This window comes from Nicotiana sylvestris, chromosome 3 (genome assembly GCF_000393655.2).
Source record: "Nicotiana sylvestris chromosome 3, ASM39365v2, whole genome shotgun sequence".
In the NCBI taxonomy this organism is placed as follows: Eukaryota; Viridiplantae; Streptophyta; class Magnoliopsida; order Solanales; family Solanaceae; genus Nicotiana; species Nicotiana sylvestris.
The window spans coordinates 170,641,075-170,664,164 of NC_091059.1; the positions used below are offsets into that span (position 1 = coordinate 170,641,075).

The following is a 23,090-nucleotide window of genomic DNA, read 5'->3' on the forward strand; positions in this document are numbered from 1 at the left end:
AAAATTCATTTCTTTGGGATTCTGTAGGAGTAATTCATATAAGGCAACATCATATGCTCACAAAAGACATTAAGGGTCGTTTGGTACGAGGTATAAGAAGGTATAAGGGTGATATAAAGATTTAATACCACCTTAATACTCTGTTTAGTTAGCAAACCAAGTATAAGTTATCCCGGTGTTAATTTTAACACTGGGATAACTTATACCTTATAGAGAGTAGGGTAATTAGCCGGTATAACTTATATCTTCTTCTTAGAAATTATGCAATTGTCATTCTTAATACAACATACCAAACAATGAATAAACAATAATCCCATCATAACTTATCTAATATAACTTATACCAGCATAACTTATACCGGTATAAATCGTATTCCAACCAAACGCTCCCTCCCATAAATTATTTGATCAAGTAATGGAATTAAATATATCCCTCAAACATGTACAAAATAATTATATTTACAGTCAAAGCAGTAAATTATTTGATCAAGTGATCTCCCTCCCCTAAACACGATCCTTCATGTTTGTTGTGAATAATATGGATGAAAAATTTCTTGATCTTCAATTAGTTTTTGAGGTGAACTTGATATTCCCAAGGAAATGTTGATGGACCATCTTACTCAAAAAGATTTTATATTGGACAAAATTAATTATTTTTTAATTATTTAAATTTCTAAAACTTATCAATGCTAGAGTTATTTAAATACTAATCCACTAGAATAATGATACTTTAAAACCAAATATATACATAAATATGTCGCAAATAAATCATCTTTCAATAGTAAATTATATTATGAGCGTGCTTTAATATTTTTCTAAAAATGATACGGTCAACATTATCATCTTTAGAAGCTTATATTTTTATTTTATAATTTATACATAATTTTTAAATAAATTTTTAATCGTTGAGAGAGGGTACCCGTGCATCGCGTGTATTATATATATATACTCCTAAGAAACGGGGCTAAATTTGTTACATCTCTTGAGAATAACTGATAGATTATCAACTAATTGAAGATCAAGAAAATTTTCATCCATATTATTCACAACAAACATGAAGGATCGTATTTATGGGAGGGAGATCACTTGATCAAATAATTTACTGGTTTGACTGTAAATATAATTATTTTGTACATGTTAGAGGGATATATTTAATTCCATTACACTGTTTGGGTTTTAAGCTTATTTTAGCTTAAAAGAGGGTGAATGGAAAATGGAGAGAAAAATAAAAATTTGATTTTCCCTCCTTGACAAAAAGACATTGTCCCATATTGGAGGAGGAAAAGACTTTTGATGGGTATATATACAGTTGCTCTTCTTCTAGCTCTTAAAGAGTTAAGAGGAAAGCAAACCTTGCGTCATCGTTACTCGGTTCGATTTCGGAATTGGATTTGGTCAAATGATTGATTGATTAACATTTTGGACCAAATTTATTTGTTAATATTTAAGATTAACGTAATATTATTTAATCCAAATTATCCGTTTTTGTAACGAAAAACTAATTTTCCTCCGCGTTTTGAATTTTCGTTTTTATTTTGCATAAATAGCCATTTACGTATGACCTTTTACGTGAACAACCATGACGTACCTTCTGAAGAGTTGCACCTCTTTGTTTAAACTCAACATGTTGACTATAAATAGCAGACCATTCCCTCATATTTTCCTTACGAAATTTCTGAATTCTCCTCTTCCTCTGTGCATTGTTTTAACTACAACAAAGCTACAGTAAGTGTGATTTGCTGCCGCCATCTGTGTTCATTGAAATACTGGGGTTTGAAGTACCGCTACATTAGTGTGTAATCCGTTCTATCCTGGGAGGAAATAATCCACAACCTCGAGTACTAGGAGCGGATTAAGTTCCTTAAAAAAATACTGTGAATTCAGTGAGCTCGGATTAATTTCTACTTCTTTTGCATTTTTGTCTATACATTATTTTTTCTCTAGAATTATTTTACAAATACAATATACTAACGTACACTTGTTTTTGTATTTTGATTACAAAGTACAAAAGAATATATGATTTAAAAGAGAAAAAAGCTGATCTCCCGGAACTTACTAAAGTTGTGTATAAAAATTTCTTTAAAAAAAGTGGAAACCAATTTAGAAGTAATAAAAAATAAAGTTAAGCGAGGAGGGGATAGTAGATAAATGTTTTAGCAGGTTTCTAGGGGTGGATTGCCGACCATCTCTAGCGGTTTTTGTTATGACTGTACATATTTTACCTTTGGTAATAAAAGTTACTTATTTACCGGAATAAAAAATAAAGTTAAGACTATTTTTTGGGACAAAGGAGGAATTTTTTTAAATTAAATGCACATCGTTGATGTTAATGCGACCTACAGTTAACTGGTCCTTAACGCCCGTCAGCTAGCTCCGTTAACATTTTATTTTACATGTAAAAGGCAATAGGAATGTAATCTCTATGGATCTAATTGAATAAAATAATAATTTAAAATAAATTGCCCCCACGCAGGATCGAACTACGGACCTTCAGTTTACAAGACTGACGCTCTACCACTGAGCTATAGGGGCTTCTTGCCATTAAAACTTTTCTTTTCATTATATATAGGCGATTACTAATTGTGATTCTTTTTCTCTTTTTTCTTTTTTTCCCTTTTCGGTGTTGGTGCGGTTCATTGTCCATTTGAATGTGCGAGCATCCAATGGAGAAGGAGAACCCCTTCGATCCTGTAACCGTTCCTTCTTCTCTTTTCTCAATTTTTCACTTTCGGTTTGAATCATGTAATACTACATCAAACTCTAATTTTTTCCCTGAGTAAAGTATTCAATCTGAAAAATTGGAACGGCTTTGTGTGGCTCTAAACAGGATTTGGTCCACGAAATTTTCAAGCTTGTTTGGAAAAGAAAAGCTGCAGGTCTAATTTCACCTTTTCTTCTTTCTGCAATTGACCTTTATTGCTTTTATCTTCGGCTATTTGGTTACGTATTTGATAATTGTTGCAGAGCGTGGGAAAAATGAAATATCTGAGAATATGGACAACGAGGTATATATAAATAGTTAGTCCTTTCCTTTTCACTTTACTCCTTTGTTGTTTTCCGAAATCTTTATTATTTAATTTTTATCCGGTGAAACTAGAGTAAAAGATCTGGGTTTGAGTTTTTCCAATGTTTGGGAATTTGTTGGAAGTATTATGTATATGGTTTAAGTGTGTGCTGTTGAGCTTGAAAGCATTGTGTAAATGTGCTTGTAGGTTGGGGCTAGCTCATCAAAGAGAAGTCGGCCTACATTTGGTAAGAACTGGCCCAATAAATAGCTGATACTATTTGTTTTCAGCTCAATTATACCACTATGTTGATAATTAGCCATGTTTTTTTGTGGAACTTTTGGAATCGTGGTTTTGAATTGGATATTGATTCAATTTGTCCAATATACTCTGCTAAGTGTTCGATTTTGTGAGCGAAATTGCTTTTGAGTTTATTTGCTTTGATATGTGTATATGCATGTTACTTGATGAACTAGCTGCTGATACATACTTTGAGATGGTTTTTCTTTTTAAAATGTCGTGTCAATTAAGGCACGTCCTTTCTGAATATGTCGCAAATAAACCAATTAAAAAGCGAAAGAAATCAATTTGTTTATTTAGGAACTTCTCTTTCAAGGTAGCCATTGTGGAATCATAGATGCCTATTGTGAAACTGCTAGAAAAGGGGTAAGACTTGAGAAATATAGGTTCTGGTGCTTTGTTATGACCTTTGCCCTAGAGGAAGATTCACAATGTTTAAATGTCACTCATGTCAAGTAGCAAGGATTTCTGAGGTAGATATTTCTTTGTGTTTTTACCTGTCAGAAAAGTATAATAGTATACTTCTCTCCGTTTTTCTATTTTATTTTACCAATATTGGTCTCTTCATGGTCATGGATATATGAGATAGCATAACTCTAAGGAAAAGGGAAGGCAATGAAGTAGTTTGATTTCTGTTTTATAACATTATATTAGCCATTTTTCATTCCTCGTAACCAATTTGGATGTATTAGAAGATTGAGTGGGTTGTGGGCCTTGTGGCAAGCTCTCTTTTCTACATATTACCTCCTTGATAACAATGGCATGTCTAACGTTTAACAAGAACTGCATTTAGTGCACCTTCCTTGTGCTGGTATTTGCATTTCCTCATGTGTGTTGGACCTCTGCTTTGTTATATATTAGCTTAAAAATGGAACATGTTCTTTGGACAATGAGTTTTCCTTCTCATGTTGTTCTTCTGTCTTGATATTAAAAGCTAATGCAAATGCACTGAAGCTGAGCTCTGAACTTCTCCGAGTCTTCGTAGCAGGTTTGACCATTAATGAACCAAAATTATGTTATTTACTTGGCTAGACTTTCATGTGCATTCTTTTTGTCTTGCGATCTGTTTCTTTGATATAGAAGCTATACAACGTGCTGCTACTATTGCTGAAGCGGAGGGCAGTATCAAAATTGAAGCAACTCATCTAGAAAGGATACTTCCTCAGTTACTTTTAGATTTTTAAGGTACTTGAGGAGATCTGGAATCATAAAGTTTTATCTCTACAAGAATGCAGAAATAGGTATTATCCTCTTGAAAATTGGATGCCTCTTTTCTTCTCTAAACATTCTAGATGTTGGATGATTTCTTCTGTAGCTCTTGGAGTAACTAGCAAATTTTGATAGTTTGTCTGTTTTTAGAATTTACGATACTCCAGGTCTTACCACATGTTAGTTCTTGGAAAAGGTGCCCCTGAGAAAAACTTCTTTTCTCAAAATAATCACAAATTTCGTAATATCATTTTTTTACTTTCTTATGGATTGAGGAAGTTTTAATGCTAGAAACCATTGTAATTGATTTCGTTGATTTCCTTCTCAAAGTGCAATTGGGCCGGATGATTGTGAATTTGCGACATTGCACATTTTTTCAGCAAGTATGTAAATCATATTCCATGTATTATGTAATCAATGTTTGCATATTATCTTGTCTAACAAAGAGTTGTTAATTGACAATGCATGTATAATCCTCTCTAATGTTAGCAAATGTAAGTTTTTATTACACACTGAGGGATGGAGAAATGGACACTGTTATGTAATTTAGTGCGGACATATATCGTACAGGAATAAAACAAAATAAGGTCTTAGTCCATGCTGTTGATGAGTTAGGACACAACACTGTAAGATACAAAAGCTTCAAATGAAAATGGAAACACTAGCTTTTGAATTCAAGATTTGCGCTTTCTCGCTTTTAACTCTGATCTCACATCATAGAGGATTCTGGTTTCACAGTCAGGCGTTACAAAGTGATTACCAAGATAAGCAATCATGTTATCGGGGTCTGCTGCGTGCAAGATGCACAAGTTTTGCTTTTGCACACCTATCGGGAAAAAAAGATGCACAAATTTTGCACAGGTTTTCGCCGGACGTTCTGAATAAGTTCGGATGGTGTTACTGTATTAGTGGTTATAATCCTATTTCCTCTTCGAATGATTTTGAATGCCTGTTGTATGATATGTAAGGAACCAAACATTGATTTGCTTATTGTTCGTGTTTAAAATCTTCCATGATCTAGGGGTACTTGGTGTGTTATAGATCAGTTCATCAGTTGTTCTCTTGCTTGTGGATACAAGTGTTTCAATGTTGGTCATATTAGTTACATCGGAGAATTAGTAGTTTCTGCACTGAAAGAATTCCATTCACATCTCCAAATATAAACAATGCTGTCTGGAGAATGGTAGTTTCTGCATAGAGTGGAAATAATTTCATTCACATTTCACACCATGCTTTGAGGTATCACAATATAGTGAGGACACTTCTGTAAAGAACAGAATACACAAGTACAATATCTCATATTGGAGATTTAACAAAATACACAAGTACAATCTCTTGTATTGGAGATTTAACAGAGTACACAAGGATACTCTCTTAGTTTCATGACCAATTTTTATTTACTGTAAGTTATCCTCTACCTACTTAAGGCTTGATCTGAGTTAACATGCATCTAACATCCTTACTGTTAGGCCTCTCCTTTGGATTATCCAGGGTGCAAAAGCAGGCAATCTTGAGAACCAAAAGCATTTGCTCCTCATACCCATTACCCATCAGCTTTGGATCAATTGCTCTTTTTGGATTCTCAGAAGTCCTGACATTTCTCATCCATTTCACTTAACCCATCCCAGAAGCCGGCTGGAAGAGCTCATCCGAGGGAAACTTTCCCATAACTAGCACGCCTAGCAGCACTCCGAAGCTGTATATATCACACTTAGCTGTGAACTTAACGGTCTGGTAATATTCTGGTGCAATGTATCCTAAAGTTCCTACCTCGTGTGAAGTTGAAACATGCATAAGGGATTCTGGGATTGCTTTCGCAAGGCCAAAATCTGCAATTCGAGCTTCCATGTCATCATCAAGAAGGACATTTGCTGGCTTTAGATCCCTGTGAATTATACGCTGACTATGATTTACATGGAGATACTCAAGCCCAGCAGCAATCCCGACTGCAATTCGATGACGTGCCGACCAATCTATTTCCCGTGTCCCCTCCGTGACTTGCTGGACGGCATCCTGTAAGCTCCCATTTTTCATGTACTCATAAACCAAGTAATGGCAGTCAGGTCTTGGCATATGTGCTAGTAGAGGAAGCAAATTCCTGTGTCTTATTTGACCTACAATTTTAATTTCTGATTTAATCTGGCGCATTTTAATATTCAAAGCCTTGCTATCTTCCTCAGTGAGTACTGCAGCATCCTTCGGGGGTTCTACGATCTTCTTTATAGCAATAATCTTTCCATTACTTCCTGGTAACTCTGCTTTATAAACTTCTCCACATCCACCTTTTCCAATTCTTTCTAGTGATGCCAATCCGTCTACGTTCTCTAAAAATGCCAAGTCCTCGGCTTTCTTTATCAATGGACTGAAAATTGTTACACCTGAATCATCCTTGCTCCCTCTGATAAAAATCATAACCACCTTGAAGAGCAAGGATAAGCCCACCGCAGATAAGACCCCTGCAAAAGTTTCAGTCAGGAATCCAAGAATCCATATGCTTACCTTCTTTTTTGTGTTGTTATGTTTGTGTACTGGTACTACAATTGCACTAGGTCCTGGAGCCGGGGCATTTCCTGAATAGGACTGTGGTGCCATTGCAGATTTGTGACTTGACCTTGTTGAGTTTTCTGCAAGAATGTAACGCTTAAGAACATAATCTTTTCGGTTCAAGTCTGCTGATAAGTGCTGAAATGTTGAGGAACCGGAGATTTCTGAAAGATTTCAAGGATTGAGGTATTTTGCCAGTGAACATGTTATCAGCAAGGGACAATTTTTCAAGGTTGGGAAAGTATTTCAAGAAATTGAGGTTCCCTGATAACTCATTAGAAGAGAGGTCAAGGATTCGAAGGCGGACAAGAGATGATAATTCAGATGGGACTTTGCCAGAAAACTGGTTGTTTTGAAGGTTCAAGATTTCCAATTTTCGGCATTCAACAATTTGAGTTGGGATTCTGTCAAAGAGGTTGTTGTTTTGGAGGGACAACTCATTGAGCTCGGAAAGCTTGCCAATGGCAGGAGATAGAGTTCCCCTCAGTTCATAGGACTTGAAAACAACCCCTGTGACTCTAAGCACGTATGAATTGTTTGTGAATCGTCTTTCACATGATATTCCAACAGAGTTGCATGGGTTCTCTATAGCACTACAGAAGAGATAGGTGAATATGGGAGGTAGTGGAGGCCATTGGGTGGCGGTTTCCCCGAGTTTTATGGTGGAATAGGGATGAGAGTGTGGTGAATGAGGCACCACAGTATTGTGGTGCTTGAGTAGTGGGATGTATATATTTTTAGTTGTTTGGTGGGTTTTATAAAAGGAAAGGTTGGTATTTATTTAAGTCAATAAGAAGCAGAACAAGACTTCATAAGTCAAGCTAGGACCATGTGGAAAACTTGAGTCTCCCAGGGCGATTTAATTTCTTTTTCTAATGAGTTGACTAGTAAAATTCCTCATTTGCCATTTGCCATTTGCCATTTGCCATTTGCCAAACCCAACAATTGGGGATAAGAGTATTTTATTCCTTTTCTCGATTTTTATTGTGTGTTGTCTATTAAAATGTTCAGTTGTATTTTGGTTAAACACGTTCCCTGATAAACTTATTCATGTTTGAAATCTTAAACCTTCTTCTATTATATAAGCATTTCATGTGCTTTATCGTTTTTGTACTTTCATAAATATCAGTCTTTATTATGCATCGTATATTGCACGTCAATAAAGAAAAAAAAGTACATATCTTGTACGTGTATTTCATGTTAACTAACTTTAGTGTACGTGCGTTGCACGTGTAAACTTGTCTATTAATAAAAAAAAATGTATATAACAAAAATAAAATGTGTGTAATAGCAATTAGCGTCATAATAGATCCAATATGCATTTAAATGGAAAAATGAGTGTCATTACATTAACTTAGTAGGCGAGTTCAAAATTGTTGGATACTGAACCTGCCAACATGAATAATTGAATTAGTTAAGTTAGTTATATAACATTTGCAATGAGAGATGTTGTATTGTATGAGATATTATGATGTAATATAATGTTCTTGTATCCTCTTTATAGAGGATGTTTTTGGTGTATGTTCGGTTGCTTCAACTAAACTATCATGGCCAAATTATTGTTGGCATTAATATTCCTCCTAAAAGTATAATATATAGTACCATGTAAAAATAAATATATATACGCGACAAATATAGTTCAATTTTGAGGATTGTTTGACCCTGTAACTTATTTATTGCTGACGTAACTACAAATTATTTAACTTGTCATTTTTTTTATTTATCACAAATATTATGCCCATACAATAAAAATGTCAACTATTAATCTATGGTTTCTATAAGGCGGTGAAACGTATAAACAATCATCAAATTATACTCATCCCTTCAAGTTAAATAACTACTAGGTAATAGTTTAAGGGTCGTTTGGTTGGAATACGATTTATATCGGTATAAGTTATATTGGGATAAGTTATGCTGTGATTAGTTATGTTGGGATTGTTGTTTATTCATTGTTTGGTATGTTGTATTAAGAATGACAATCGCATAATTTCTAAAAAGAAGGTATAAGTTATATCGGTGCTAATTACCCCCATCTTCTATAATGTATAAGTTATCCCAGTGTTAAAATTAACATCGGGATAACTTATACCTGGTTTGCTAACCAAACAGAATATTAAGATGATATTAAATTTTTATACCACCCTTATACCTTGTTATACCTCATGCCAAACGACCCCCAAACTATTAAGTCCATCAATGCAACATGAATGCGTGTACCGTTAAATAATTAAGGAAAATGATATGGTATGCAACACAACAAAAAGAGAATTGACAATATTTTAGCCTTATATTATGTCTGGTAAATGGTAATAGAAACTCAAAAAAATTGGCACTTAATAACCAAAATCGTTTTTCTTAAAAATAGCAAAAATATTTAGAACGCTCTTCTCTCTTCTAACGATTGTCAATTCTTCCTAGAAATTAGGTGCCACTTCATTTCAAATTAGAGTAAAACAAATTTAATTTCGTTACCACATACACCAATATAAGAAATCTCAGGATCTCAGTATAAATGTTGGAGTTATTTTTATAATTTAAATCAACATCCTATAAAGGTGGGGAAATAAAGTGCATGGTAGCTCATGTTTTTTGAATTTGAATACAGAGTTGCTCAGAAAATGCTTTTATGCTAAAACAAACTACACATAAATCTTAGATGAATTAGCTTCACAAAGTCTATGCTTTTAAGACAATGAATGTGCATATCTCCGAATGCATACAGCTATCGTATAATTAATTATACACACAAAATACAGATACACACCAGAATGATATACAAAAAGTATATGGAAGTTTTTGCATCAAATAACGTCAGAAATTGAGAAGAAGGAAGATGACACCGATCCAATGTATTGTTGTTGATTTAGAATTTATATGTTTTTGGAACTTCAAGAATAGGTAGGATATATTTAAATAATACTTAAAAGGGTCAAATAACAATAATGGAATGAATTATAATTATGCTAGATAGTACAAATAAGAAAATTTTATATGAGAAAAAATCTTTAAAAAAATTAAATACATAAAATTTTGTTAATTTTGAAGTACTAAATATTAGATAAGTATTTAAATAATTATTTTTAAATGTTAAAAAAATTAAATTGATTATTTTGTCCAATACGAATTTTTTTAGGACTAACAAGTTGAACTTTTTTTTTTTTTTTTTTTTTTTAACAAAAACCAAAGACTATTAAACTTAAAAGAAGTCCTTAGTGGTGTGCAAAAATGGAGTCCTGACAAAAGTTTGCTACTTTAATAATTTTTTTCATACGTTGGTTTCTTGTTATTAATAAATTTGTTATGTTACATTATATAAATACGGAAGGATTTATATAAGATATTTAATATTAAGAGTTTGTACATATTTCACATAAGGAAGGATTTAGTGTACAAATTTAGTTATTTAAAACTCCTAAATATTAGGGATAAAACTTAAAATGACAATTTTGCCTAATATAAAATTTATTTTTAAGGGGCAAAAAGACGAACGATATTTCGCTAAGGAGACTTCATACTTTTAATATAGTATATATTAATATAAAATCAAAAAAATAAAATAAAGAAAGATATTTATATTATTTGTGTAAGTTCGATGCATATTCTGTAAAACAACATAAGTTTACACTGAGGTGTGGCTCCTTTGAGCAATAAATAGAAAATTGTTCTATTATACATGTCACAGTTAGTATAAGCGAAGTGATGCCATGTATTGTACGTAACTTTGGCTTGTAAACTGTAAATTTCACACACACGACTAATTCAAACTTTTAAGTGGAAAAAAGTGCCTACATAATTCTCCTTCCATCTTTCATAGTCTTAGTTGTTAACTTTAAGTTTACGTAAGACTAGTCCAGAATATCCCTACATTTCTTTTGCGATTTAATTCAGATCGGTCAATTATTCTAAAAATAAGTTTCCTATGAAGACTCTTGAAATGTTCAATTTTTTATTTGCATATAAACATATTATAATATTTTTTTTATTTTGTTTGCTATATAAAATAGATCGAATAGAAAGAATTACAAGAAAATACACATGACTTCACACCATAACAAAAAATAGCCCATGTTTTTAAGTTTTACCCAACTCAACTCATATTATACATATTTTGAAAGCACTAGCAAATTCAAAATTTGTATACTTACAACCAATGCTTCTAAAAGCTATGTAGTTAAATTTGTGTTCTCACAACCATTGCTCTCACTCTCTCTTCTTCTCACATCTTCTACATATGCTTTAAGGGGTCGTCCGCCATTACTGCTTCTCTCCATGTGTCACCTGGTTGCAATATAAGAAAATTGAAGTGTAGAAGTCCACCATTGAAGCCCATTCAAAGCTTTGCTTTCGAAAATTGGATTTTTTGAGTTTGTTAGTTGTTTGGATTGCGTATTGTTCCAATCGATTGAAAATATCAAAAGGAGTTCAAACTTTAAATTTGAAGTGATTTGGAGTAGATTTGAGCGAGATTTGAGTTAAATTTAAGAAAAAACGCAAGGAAGAAGACGAAGTCAGTTTTTTTGTATAATTATGTATAATCTTGTATAATAGTGTATACGAGTGTATAAACACATCTTATACATTATTATACACCTTTATACAAGCGTCCGTAGACGAACTTCTTCCACGATTTTCTGTTGCAATTCTACCAGTCCAAATCTCCATTAAATGACTTCAAATTTTATATTCAACCTCCTTATACTATTTCTAACAAGTCTAAATAACACCCACTCCAAATTTCTCACAAAATCAAATTTGGAATTTAAACCCACATATTTAAGCTTGTTAAAAATTTAATTTTCACCACCCAAATGGATTTGATTTGTTGACCTAATATATGAGTCACAGTTATTGATTCGAAAATTAACTTAAAAGCTTGAGCAATCTTTTTTAAAAATTAAATAGTAATTTCGAGAACCTATTGGAGTTGAGTGTTGAGTATTAACCTATTATTTTTGGGGTAGTTAGTTGTAAATTGAAATATGAGCTATAAAATTAAAAAGTAGGGAGCCCAGTTATTTTTATGTGAAATTTTCCCAATAGAATATTAGAATCGTACGACTCTTAAGTACAATTTAGTCATTAGAAAAATCAGTTTTTTATTTATTAAAAACGATGAAGTCAGAGCTTAAGCTGTATCACTCACAATTATGTTTTGAAAAATAATCATGGCAAATAAAATTGCTAAATAAGGATAGAAAAAAAAATCTTAATTGGTTGATACGAACCAATTTTTACCAAACAATTCAAATACGACTTGGATTGAACAGTAATCAATTTAACTTCAAATTAGTTTAAAATTAAACGAGATCAGATCAAATATGATCTAACCTTTGCAAATTGGCTAACATATATCTTTTGTAACTTCAACTTAAATATAATTGTCTTCAAGTATGATATTTGGAAAGAAAAAAAAACAAAGTTGAGTGATATATTTAAGGATCCCATTTACTATAGCTTTGTACATTGAAAACAAAGGCTTAGCGATTCACTTATGTAAGGAAATCCTTTTAGAAATTAATTATATAAATAACTTTTTATAGTAAACATGCGGTCTTAACATGGAAGAGATAAGTGCGTAACTTGTTATATACAATCGATTAAACGATGTTAATAATTTAAATGCGTTATACAATAAATATATATAATTTAAATTAATCTTAACAAAAATAAAGAAAAGAAGCAAGTCTCTTAATTTTAAGAAGAGAAATAGGTAGATATTATTACTTTAGGATGAAAGAACTGTTATATTAAAACTTGCTACTTTATGCATTAATTTAACCTTGGTGGATAGCAGTGCTCATTCGTAGAAAAAAGAAAGGGATAGCAGCGCTCTTTCTTCGTAATTATGTATAACGTTCAAATAATATTGATTTGACTAAAACTAAAACTCTTTTGTTCTTTTCTTTCTTTTTGTCTCTTCTTCTTTTTCAACTATGCCCCGTAAACCACGTAATTGTTTTTTGTGAAAAAGAAGATACAAAGGGAAAAAAAGAAGGAAGGCGAAAAAGAAATGGACAACCTAAATTAATCCTAAAAGCTAATTCATTTCACCCTGTGGGACTCAAGGCCACACTGCGTAAATAATGAATTGGAATGTGCCTGACTCTAATACTATAATAAATATATGAACATTAAATTTAACTCAACCTTAAAATCTAGCTTATTAGATGAAGATTGTCTAAAATCATATAAAGAGATCATCCTACCTTTAGAACTGGTGTAGGACTTAAGAGAAAAAGGTAGAAAAAGAAGTTAAAACAAAAAGGAAATAGGAATGGTATTAGCGAGAGTCTTCCACGTAATATGTGTGAGTTTGATTCCTAATGGGTAATGGCCCTTCTTCTCTTAGAAAAGAAATGAATATATATATGAGAGGATAAATATTTGCACTAGAATGACTAAGAATATATATGAGAGGATAAAATGTTCGAAACGTTTGCCACGGGCTGGACCAAGACTAACGTTGGATGAACAAAAGAAAAGGATTACACTTCTTTAGAAAAGGATGGACAGGAAAATAAATAGATTAGGGAAATATGGCAAAAGAAATACCTCTCTCCTTTCATTGGTTGGTTTAAGGGGGGAAAAGAAGAAGTGTAGATGTTAAGTACATTTTTGAAAAAATCTCAAATTGTAAGTATGCGTTTAGACATAAAAATTATAATTTTGAAAAAAGTAATATTTAGAGTAAAATTGAAAAGTATTTGGAATTGAATTTATGTTTATACATGCTTTTCACTTGAAAAAAATATTACAGTTTTGAAAAACTCATTTTCGAAAAATCTTCAAGAACTTGTAAATTTTTATGGACAAACAAAGTTCTTTTTTTTTTTTTAAAAAAAATCAGAAAAAAATCTATGGACAAACATGCCATAAAACAATATTCATAAATTTAATTAGCTAATCTTAGTTACTTAAACCGTTATTCGTAAGAGAATTAATAAATTCGAAAGTTACAGTTTTTATTACTTATATTAAGCCACGAAAATCTTGTTCTATAGGAATGGGAAAATTGTAAACAGGGCAACCTAAATCAAGCTACACCGTGATATCGACGCATTACAGTCCTTTATCTTTAATCTCTTCTTGTTTCTGCGCATAAAGATTTCTTTTCAGTTTTTTTTTTCTTTCTACTGAACGAAAATATTCTTTCACTATATGTACATATATTATCTCGAGTAGGGGTGACAAACATGCGGGTCGGATCAGATGTGATCGGGTTGAAAACGGTATAATGCAAAAAACGGATAAAATATCCAATCCGACCCATATTTTATACGGATAGAAAACGGGTTAACCGGCGGAAATATGGATATCCATATTATTCATGGCCTCTTGAATATGATCACTTTTGGGGGAATTTCTGGTCTTCCAAACTTGGGAAACCCCAATTGGAACCTTTATAAATGTAAAAGTTAAACCCATTGAATATCCGTTTCTTAAGTGGATAATATAGTTCTTATCCACATTTGACTTATTTTTAAAATATTCATTATCCAACTCATTTTTAATAGATAATATGGATAGATAACTATTTTTGTTATCTATTTTGCTATCACTAATCCGGAGAGATAGCAGTAAATCAACTTCTGAAGTTGGATGGGGTGAATCATTTTATAAGTTGAATAGAAAAGATTGTGAAATTTAAAGCCATACTCTCCGAGTCAATTTGGTCAATTCTACACAATCCATGTCCCATGACCCCTTAGACGCGTCCCATGGCGTCCTTGCAAGCCTCCCAACGCCTAGCGCCATGGACGGCCCTGTGGTCTTGGCTGGGCCAAGTGACAAGCGTGTATGTGCCTCTGTCGCCCCACCGATAGCCCTCGCCAGCGCCCAGCCGCAGGCAGATGACAACAGCGCCGCACACGCAGACCGTGATACCAAAGACAAAGTTGCTAACAACTGACCTGTTTCTACCTTGTAGTAAACTAAGTCCTTTTCATTGTAAATATAGAGTAGTTTCATTTGATGTACTTCCATTATGATTCTCTAGCTTAGTTAGGTAAAGTCTTGTAACTTTGGTTTATTTTTTTTAAGCACTATTAGGGAGGATCAAACAATCAAACTTTCTAGCAAGCAAACAATTCTCTGTACTGGTGTCTCTCCCCCTCAATACCGTGTTGCTTTTCTGTAATAGCTTTCATTAATGCAATCAAGCTTTCTTTCATTCTCAATTCTCATTTCTGTTCTCTCAATTTCTCTTGACATAGGTTTTCCGTACGACACTGACAATCTCGTCTACCGGACGGAGGAAACCTCAATTGGCAGATAATAAATGCACTACATCAATTGCTTAGCCTTACGTCGCCCTTCCAAAGAATCTCAGGAAGGCGCCGCGTAACAGTTGGTATTAGAGCCTAGGCTCGACATCGGGTGAGGAAACATATTACAATTACCACCATTTTTGACCATGGTGAATCACAGGGACGACATTCTTGCCCTTGAAGAAACGGTTGACGTATTATGGCCCATCGTGGATACGGTGCATGAACTAAGAACCAACCTAGTGCAAAGGTTGGACGACCTGGACCGCAGAATGCTCCACGCCAAAGTTGACATAGAAAATATCAATCGCGGATCTGAAGGAGACTGGTAAAAAACAGCCACAGAGGCAGCCAAAATTTTTGGTAAATTCGAGGGCCTCCAACAGGAGCGTGCTGGGGATTTAGCCTACAGGGCATGTAACGACCCGATCGGTTGTTTTGAGCTCTTGAGCGTCGTTCAGCGGTTTAAGGCCATGAGCAGCTTCATTTCGGGTATTATGACTTGTACGCATGGTCGGAATTGGAATTTCGGAAGTTTAGAGTTGATTTGAAAAGAAAATTCTCATTTCGGAAGCCTTAAGTTGGAAGAATTGACTAAGGTTGGATTTTGAGTAAACGACCTTGGAATCAGGATTTCAAGGTTCCAACAGGTTTGTATGATGATTTTTGACTTGGGCGTATGTCCTGATCGCGTTTTGGATGAACCAAGTGCGTTTCAGCGCCTATTGTGGAAGTTAGCATTTTGGAACAATTTCATAAATTTGGGTTGAAGTGCATTTCAATGTTATCGATGTCCATTTGGGGTTCCGAGTATGGAAATAGCTTCGTATGGTGATTCTGGTGTTGGGAGCGATCCAGAAGTGGATTCGGAGGTCCGTAGGTCATTTTGGGGTAATTTGGCAAAAGTTATAAATTTGGAAGTTTTTGATGAGTTTGACCGGAAGTGGACTTTTTGATATCGGGGTCGGATTCCAATTTCGAAAGTTAGAGTAGGTCCGTAATATTGAATATGAATTGTGTGCAAAATTTGAGGTCAATTAGACATGATTTGATAGGGTTCGACATCGAATGTAGAAGTTTGAAGTTCTAAAGTTCATTAAGTTTGAATTGGGGTGTGATTCGTGATTTTAGCATTGTTTGATGTGATTCGAGGCCTCGAGCAGGTCCTTGTTATGTTATATGTTATGTTATGAGATTGGTTTGTGTGATTGGACGGGTTTCCGGGGTCCCCAGGTGTGTTTCGGAGTAGTTTCGGATCAATTGTAAATATTTTGGACTGCTGTTGCTGGTGTTTGGTGTCCTTCTTCACAAACGCGAAGGAAGTCCCGCGTTCGCGAAGAGGAAATTGTAGGGCTGTTGAGATTGGCCTTTGCGAACGCGAGGCAATGGACGCGAATGCGAGGCAAGGGCTGCTCAAGCTTACGCGAACGGGATGCGGTGCTCGCGAACATGAAGAAGGAAAGGAGCCGGGTCAGGAAGTGCTTAGCCTTCGCGAACACGGCTGTGAGGCCACGAACACAAAGAGGAATTTCTAGAAACGTGCAAGTTTGGCCTTCGCGAACGCAAGGGGATTTTCGCGTTTGCGAAGGAGGGTCTCCTGGGCAGTGAAGTTTTATAAACGGGGGTTTTGCTCATTTCTCCCATTTTTCATTTGTTTGAACGATTTATAGAGCTCTTGGAAGGGAGATTTTTGTCATCTATGTCAAGTTTTGGAGCGTTAGGCATCAATTTGAGTTTCTTGAATGACTTGAGAGCCGATTATGGAACTTTAAAGAGAGTTAAGTCTCTTTTATAACCTTGTAAGAGGAAATTAACCCCATAGCTGAACTAAATTATTGTGTGCTTCTATTTGTGGGGTCTACGTACACATGAGGTGACGAGAGTCCATACGTAGCTACTAGCTATGCCTATGTCCGGGTAGTTTTAGGCTTACATCATGCCTTGTTGATATTGTTGTTGATTTATGTTTATTGTTTGCCTTGAGAAGAAGCGAGATTGAGTTTGCTTATTAAATATTTTGGAAAAGATTTGAAATTGTGGAAAAATCGGGAACTTAAAAGTTTTCATTTGAACTTCGTATTTTGAAAGGAATTGAGGAATACTATAATAACTTAAGAAATCTATGTGTTACAGCGTCACAATCATATTCCGCGGGCGGGGTAAATTCCCACTACTCTTATGGGATTGGGATGTTCGCCTCGGTAGGATTATGTATTTCACTCTTATGGGATTGGGCCGGTCGCCTTGGCAGGATCTATGTACCATACTCTCATAGGAGCGGGCCGTTCGCCTCGGCAAGTTAATAGATGCATCTATGGTTCGTCCCATTTGACCCTCGATAGTGCACAGTTTAATTTTTATGTTGGATCGGGCCGTACGCTACGTCATTTCCTATATCATATCCTCATAGAATCGTGCGTAATATTTGGCAAGCAGCCGATATATCCGTGAGTTTTTTTCGGATTTGAATTTATGATAATCTACTTGATGAGGTCCACTACACCCTTATGTGTGCTCCGATTAAGGAGGGAATTTCAAATGGGAAGTTCATTGTAAAGAGGGGAATTTGTATCACGTATCTTTATGCATATTTAATTCATTTATTTACTCTGCCTAAGAATTATTTACCTCTTTATCAGACCACTAGTAAGTGTCGAAGTTGATCTCTTGTCACTACTTCTTCGAGGTTAGACTAGATACTTACTGGGTACGCGTTGTTTTCGTACTCATACTACACTTGCTGCATATTTTGTTATACATGCACATGTATGTTCAGTGGCCTTGTGAGCGTAACAACGTGGTATTTGCGGGGACTTAGATGAGCTGTATTCCATATTACGACCCCACAACCAGCAGAGTCTCCTTCAGAGTGTTTGTATTTTTCTTTTCTTTCCAAATTTATATTCCGGAAAGATGTCATATTTTGTTTTATTTTATTTCCTGGTAAATGTTCATGCACTTGTGACACCGGATTCTGGGACGATTATGGGATATTCAGTATTGAAAGTGGGCAACATTATTTTTTATTCTGTAAAGTTCATCTGTTACTAGTTAAATTGAAGGAAATTTATGATTTCAAAAATATTAAAATGAGAATTTAATTAACTATTTAGTGATAGCTTTCTTGACAGTGGTGTCCGGCGCCATCACGACCTTTAAACAGATTTTGGGTCGTAATAGGGCACAAGAGGCAGTCAGGTTGACTTCCATGCAACAAACTATAGACAACTTGACAGGCCAACTTAATGTTGTCAATGCTGATTTACAAGGCCTGCTTCGAGGAGGCGGAAACCAAATCGGGGGTTCTGCGAACCTCACCCCTGTGGCACAAAAACTTAAAATTCCCGAGCCAAAGCCATACAATGGAGCTCGGAATGCCAAAGAAGTGGAAAACTTCATCTTCTACATCGAACAATACTTCGATGCCGTGGGGGGCTTAGAAGAAGATAAGAAGGTAGCAATTGCTGCCATGTATCTTCAGGGTGATGTTAAACTCTGGTGGTGGGTGAAGTACGAAGTCTTCAGGGCCGGTGGAAATTCTCTCGAGACATGGAAAGAACTGAAGGCAGCCATACGCCTATAGGTCTTCCCTAAAAATGTTGAGTACAATGTAAGGAGAAAGCTACGGGAGCTCCGCCTGACAAAATCAGTACGGGATTACATGCGAGAATTCTCCGCGCTCATTCTGAACATACATGACATGGGGGACAAAGACAAACTCTTCACATTCCTAGAAGGGTTGAAACCTTATGCCCGTATGGAGCTGCAAAGACAAAGGGTTGATACCCTACCCAAGGCGATCCAAGCAACAGAATGCCTTGGGGACTATCAAGTGGAAGCTCGTAAGGATAGGCCTCAACCGCCTGTCCAAGCAGGATGCAAAAGGGGGCCATCCTAGCAATGGTGGCCCTAGTAGAAATGGAGGAGACCATAGTGCAACCAAATCTAAGGCTCCTTCCTCAGGCAGTAATAATGCTGCATCAAACAACAAAGATCGGGGGAGAAAGCCCCCTTCAGGATGTCGTCATTGCGCCTGACCACATTGGAATAATGAATGCCTACATGCACAGATGAAAACCCATCAAGCTTTTGATGATGGGACGGATGACGACGCAGATGATGCGGACTAGACCGAACCAGTAGGTGCCTTCAATGCAATTGTTGGATCTATTTCTAAGGCCTTACTAGAAACTAGTACTGGTATCCGTAAGAAAAAGGACCCCTGCCCAATCACCAAGAAAGGAAGAACGAATACGGATGAGAGGAGTCCTCTTAAACAAGAGAGAACCTTAATGTTTGTCAAGATAAAGGCAAATGGAAAGCCCATCCGGGCGATGATAGACACGGGTGCTACCTACAACTATTTAGCCTCGACTCGGGTGGAGCACCTTGGTCTAGTTGTAGGAAAGGGAAGAGGTCGTATCAAGGCTATCAACTCACCTCCTCAGCCAGTGGGTGGAATAGCCAAAGAAGTCCTATTGAAGCTTGGCCCCTATGAAGGAAAATTCAACCTGCGTGTGGTGATCATAGATGACCTCGAGTTGATAGTTGGGTTGGAATTCCTATAGCAAACCAACACCATGCTCGTACCGTATGCAGACATGCTACTGATGATGGGAACAAATGGGGCCAAGCTCTTCATTATCCCATGCATGTCCATGAAGATGGCCACTGAGAACATCTCGGCCTTGCACTTGAAGAAGGGGGTCAAAAGACATGAACCTACATTCTTGGATACCCTCTATATTGAAGATATAGAATGCTCCTCAGGTCCCATTCCTGCACCCGTGAAGGAGCTCCTGCTGGAGTTTGAAGACGTCATGTCACAGGACATGCCAAAGTGACTCCCGCCTAGGCACACTGTGGACCATGAGATTGAGTTGGTGCCGGGTGCAAAGCCACCTGCCCGAGCGCCTGTTGATACCCAATTTTTTTCAAAATAATTTTAAAATGCATATATGTCTTCAAAATCATGCATTAGCATCAATTGGTATTTTTTCCATAATTTCTACACCTTTTATTAATTCGCCCAGTATTTTATCTCTAATAAATAATTACAAAATCGCATCACAAATGAGTTCAAAAATATTTCTCGATTTAATTTACTATTTATGGTCCTATTAAGTCCATGTTATTACATAAATAGCCAAATTGACATCTTTTGGATATAATTGCAATGACTTTGCAATTATAGCCCAAGCATACAATTCTTGCATTATTTTTCTAGAAATTAGTCTTTTGTATTTTTAAATACTAAATAACCTTTTTTAAAACATTTCTATGCATGAAATTCATTTTTATAATTAGTAATTATTTTACAAATTATTTAAATTAATTTATTTGGGGTATTTAACAAGTGGCATTATTTAATCTCAATTTAAGACTAATTAACTAGCCAAAATACCCTTATAAATCATCCTAGTAAACCCAAGCCCAAAGGCCTTACCTACCCGACCCAAGTCTTGTGGAATCCTGGCCGTTGATCATTTTGATCAATGGCCCAGATTATTTCTACCATAATTAAACCTAAAGACCCCCCAAACCTCTCATTCTCTCTTCTCACCCCGCCGTCACCCCTTCCCCTTCTCTCTCAGATGATCTCTAATCCTAACCCTAACTCTCCCTCGCCGTCACTCATCCACTGCCATCCATGGTGGTTTCTCACCATCCCCAGGCCTCTAATGGACTCTCCTATGCTGGGTACCACCGTCTCTAAGGTCCTCGAGGGACCAAGGTCAGTCCGCTTACACCTTTGGCCCTTTCTTGCCTATTTCAGGGCATTCTGGTTCGATTTCGAGTAAGATCTTCCTATTTCGCCTTAAACCTTTGGATTTCTAAGCCTATGTCCATCTCTATGTTATTTTTTTTAAAATCCTAATTTTGTCCTTTGAACTTCTTAGATCTGTACAAGATTTGAGGTGGGTTGAACTTATTTCACATGATTTTTGTAAAATTCTTTTGATTTTTGAGTGGCTTTTCACTTTCCTATACTAGGGTTTCCTGAAAATCTTTTTCCTCAAAACGTTTTCTGGTTTTAAATGTTTCATCTTCTATTCTTATGTGTTTTTGACCGATTATGTTGAGTTTGCCTCAACCCTAACTAGTTTATGCTAAAACCCCAATTTTTTGACATTTTTGTTTGGATTCTGAGCTTGTCTGTGTTACTTGTTACATGATTTTGTTCTGTGCTTTGATTTGCATGGTTTCTCCTTCGTTTAATTTGAATGTCTTGTGATTACCCTAATGTGCCTCTATTAAGGTTCCTGATTTGATTCTTGACTAATTCTGTGTTTATACTTGGCTTATTTGTTTATTCATGGAAACCTATTAATTCTTCTTAAATCAGTATCATTTTTTTGAGTCTTTGATTCACTAATTTGCTATATTGTAAGCCAAGGCTAGCTATTGCACCACATTTGCTCTATACTCTGTTTTTCTCTCCTTAACTAGTATGCCCTGATTCAGTTTCAAAGTCCAAAACTCTATGTGTTTCATTGCTGTTCTAGTTCATTAATTATGACTCCCAATCCGGTTTCTTGTTTACCATAATGTTGTTCAATATGTAACTAGCATGTCTAAATTACATTACCTGATTACTGTTTCACCTAGCATGTCTGAATTTGGTTTCTGTTAAAACCTGTGATTAGTATGTCTAATTCTGCCTACTGCTTTATCCAGCATGTTTCAATCTACTTGTTAGGTATGCCAGCATGTTTGAACTAGGAATACTCATTATGTTTGCCTAAGCTGTTCACTTAGGTTCTTGCTTAATCTGCTTTGCTAAGTTGTCTAGTATCTCAAAGTAACTTTGACTGTGTGCCAACTTGTCCAGTGTTAATATGTTTTTTTCTACATGGTTGTTTGTCATCTTTGCTCTATGTCCATTCTTATGACTAACTTCTTAATCCTATAAAATTCTTGAAAACTTTTGTGCATCATGTTGTTTATGTGTTGCTACCATACACTAATGTTTATTCTATGTGTCCCCAATGCCCCTCTATCCCTATGTGAAATTTGTGCTGAATGGTGCTATACCTATTTGTCCTATAACCAATCAAGCTGCTTACTGATTTTTTAAAAGTGTTTATCTAGTTCTCAAACTGTTTTACTACTAAATCAGTTCTTATTTTTCAGAAAAACCTCTTTACTTATAGAGTCATTTTGGTACTATTTTCTTGTCAAAACTTTTCAAAACTATTTCAAACACTCTCACTCTACTCTTAAGTCCCTAGGTTCTGCCCCTCCAGTGTGTGTACTACCTTGGGTCCTCTTGAGATCTCTTTGAACTCTGGCACACTAGGGCTGGCTATTATACACTGCACTTACTCAATCCTTATTGTGAAAAGTCTGGGTGTGAGTACTGCCCGGGATCCTTGAGTTCCTTAGAGAACTCTAACACATATGGACATGAAATTGGCTATGAAATCCTTGACATTTGAGGCTATTGAAGGCCTGGCATTACCAGGATTTACTTTGGGCCTACTTCAGGCTCCCTATAGTTTAATTTCTATTTTATTTATGTAATTTATTCGATTATTGGTATGTAATAATTAATTGTAAATAGATTTGGGGTGGCTAGTAAAAATGGAGGGTAGTTATATGATATTGTTGGTAATCCTGGGTAGAAAACGTACTATAGGTTTTATATTTTGTGAAGCTGCATTAGAAGCCATGTCATAGGATTGATATGCTCATTTACATTAAAACCATGTCAAACCTTCATTAGATATCCTATTTTAGGGCTTCACGCTTATTACTTCAGCACG

The 23,090-nt window shown here is 35.4% G+C and overlaps 1 protein-coding gene, 1 non-coding gene and 1 pseudogene across 7 annotated transcripts; 1 reads left to right on the forward strand and 2 right to left on the reverse strand.

Moving 5' to 3' along the window:
• Positions 1-2,459: 2,459 nt before the first annotated feature.
• TRNAT-UGU (transfer RNA threonine (anticodon UGU)) lies at positions 2,460-2,531 on the reverse strand. Its single transcript has one exon. It is a non-coding gene; the product is annotated as a tRNA-Thr (tRNA).
• Positions 2,532-2,603: 72 nt separating this feature from the next.
• LOC104222212 (protein MHF2 homolog) lies at positions 2,604-8,164 on the forward strand. Of its 6 annotated transcripts, none has more exons than XR_011406242.1 (7): positions 2,604-2,689; positions 2,827-2,875; positions 2,964-3,004; positions 3,212-3,251; positions 4,239-4,292; positions 4,385-4,545; positions 5,983-8,164. XR_011406242.1 is itself a non-coding variant. In XM_070171175.1 (7 exons), the coding sequence occupies exons 1-6, from the start codon at positions 2,648-2,650 to the stop codon at positions 4,486-4,488; spliced, it is 330 nt and encodes a 109-aa protein (XP_070027276.1). In that variant the 5' UTR covers positions 2,604-2,647; the 3' UTR covers position 4,489; positions 5,983-8,164. The 6 variants fall into 6 exon arrangements, 3 of the variants coding, with proteins under 3 accessions (XP_070027276.1, XP_009771716.1, XP_070027277.1); XR_709892.2 differs by lacking the exon at positions 5,983-8,164 and adding an exon at positions 5,252-5,618; XM_070171175.1 differs by having other exon boundaries at positions 4,385-4,489.
• On the reverse strand, positions 5,936-15,040 carry LOC104222214 (leucine-rich repeat receptor-like serine/threonine/tyrosine-protein kinase SOBIR1; annotated as a pseudogene).
• Positions 15,041-23,090: the final 8,050 nt, after the last annotated feature.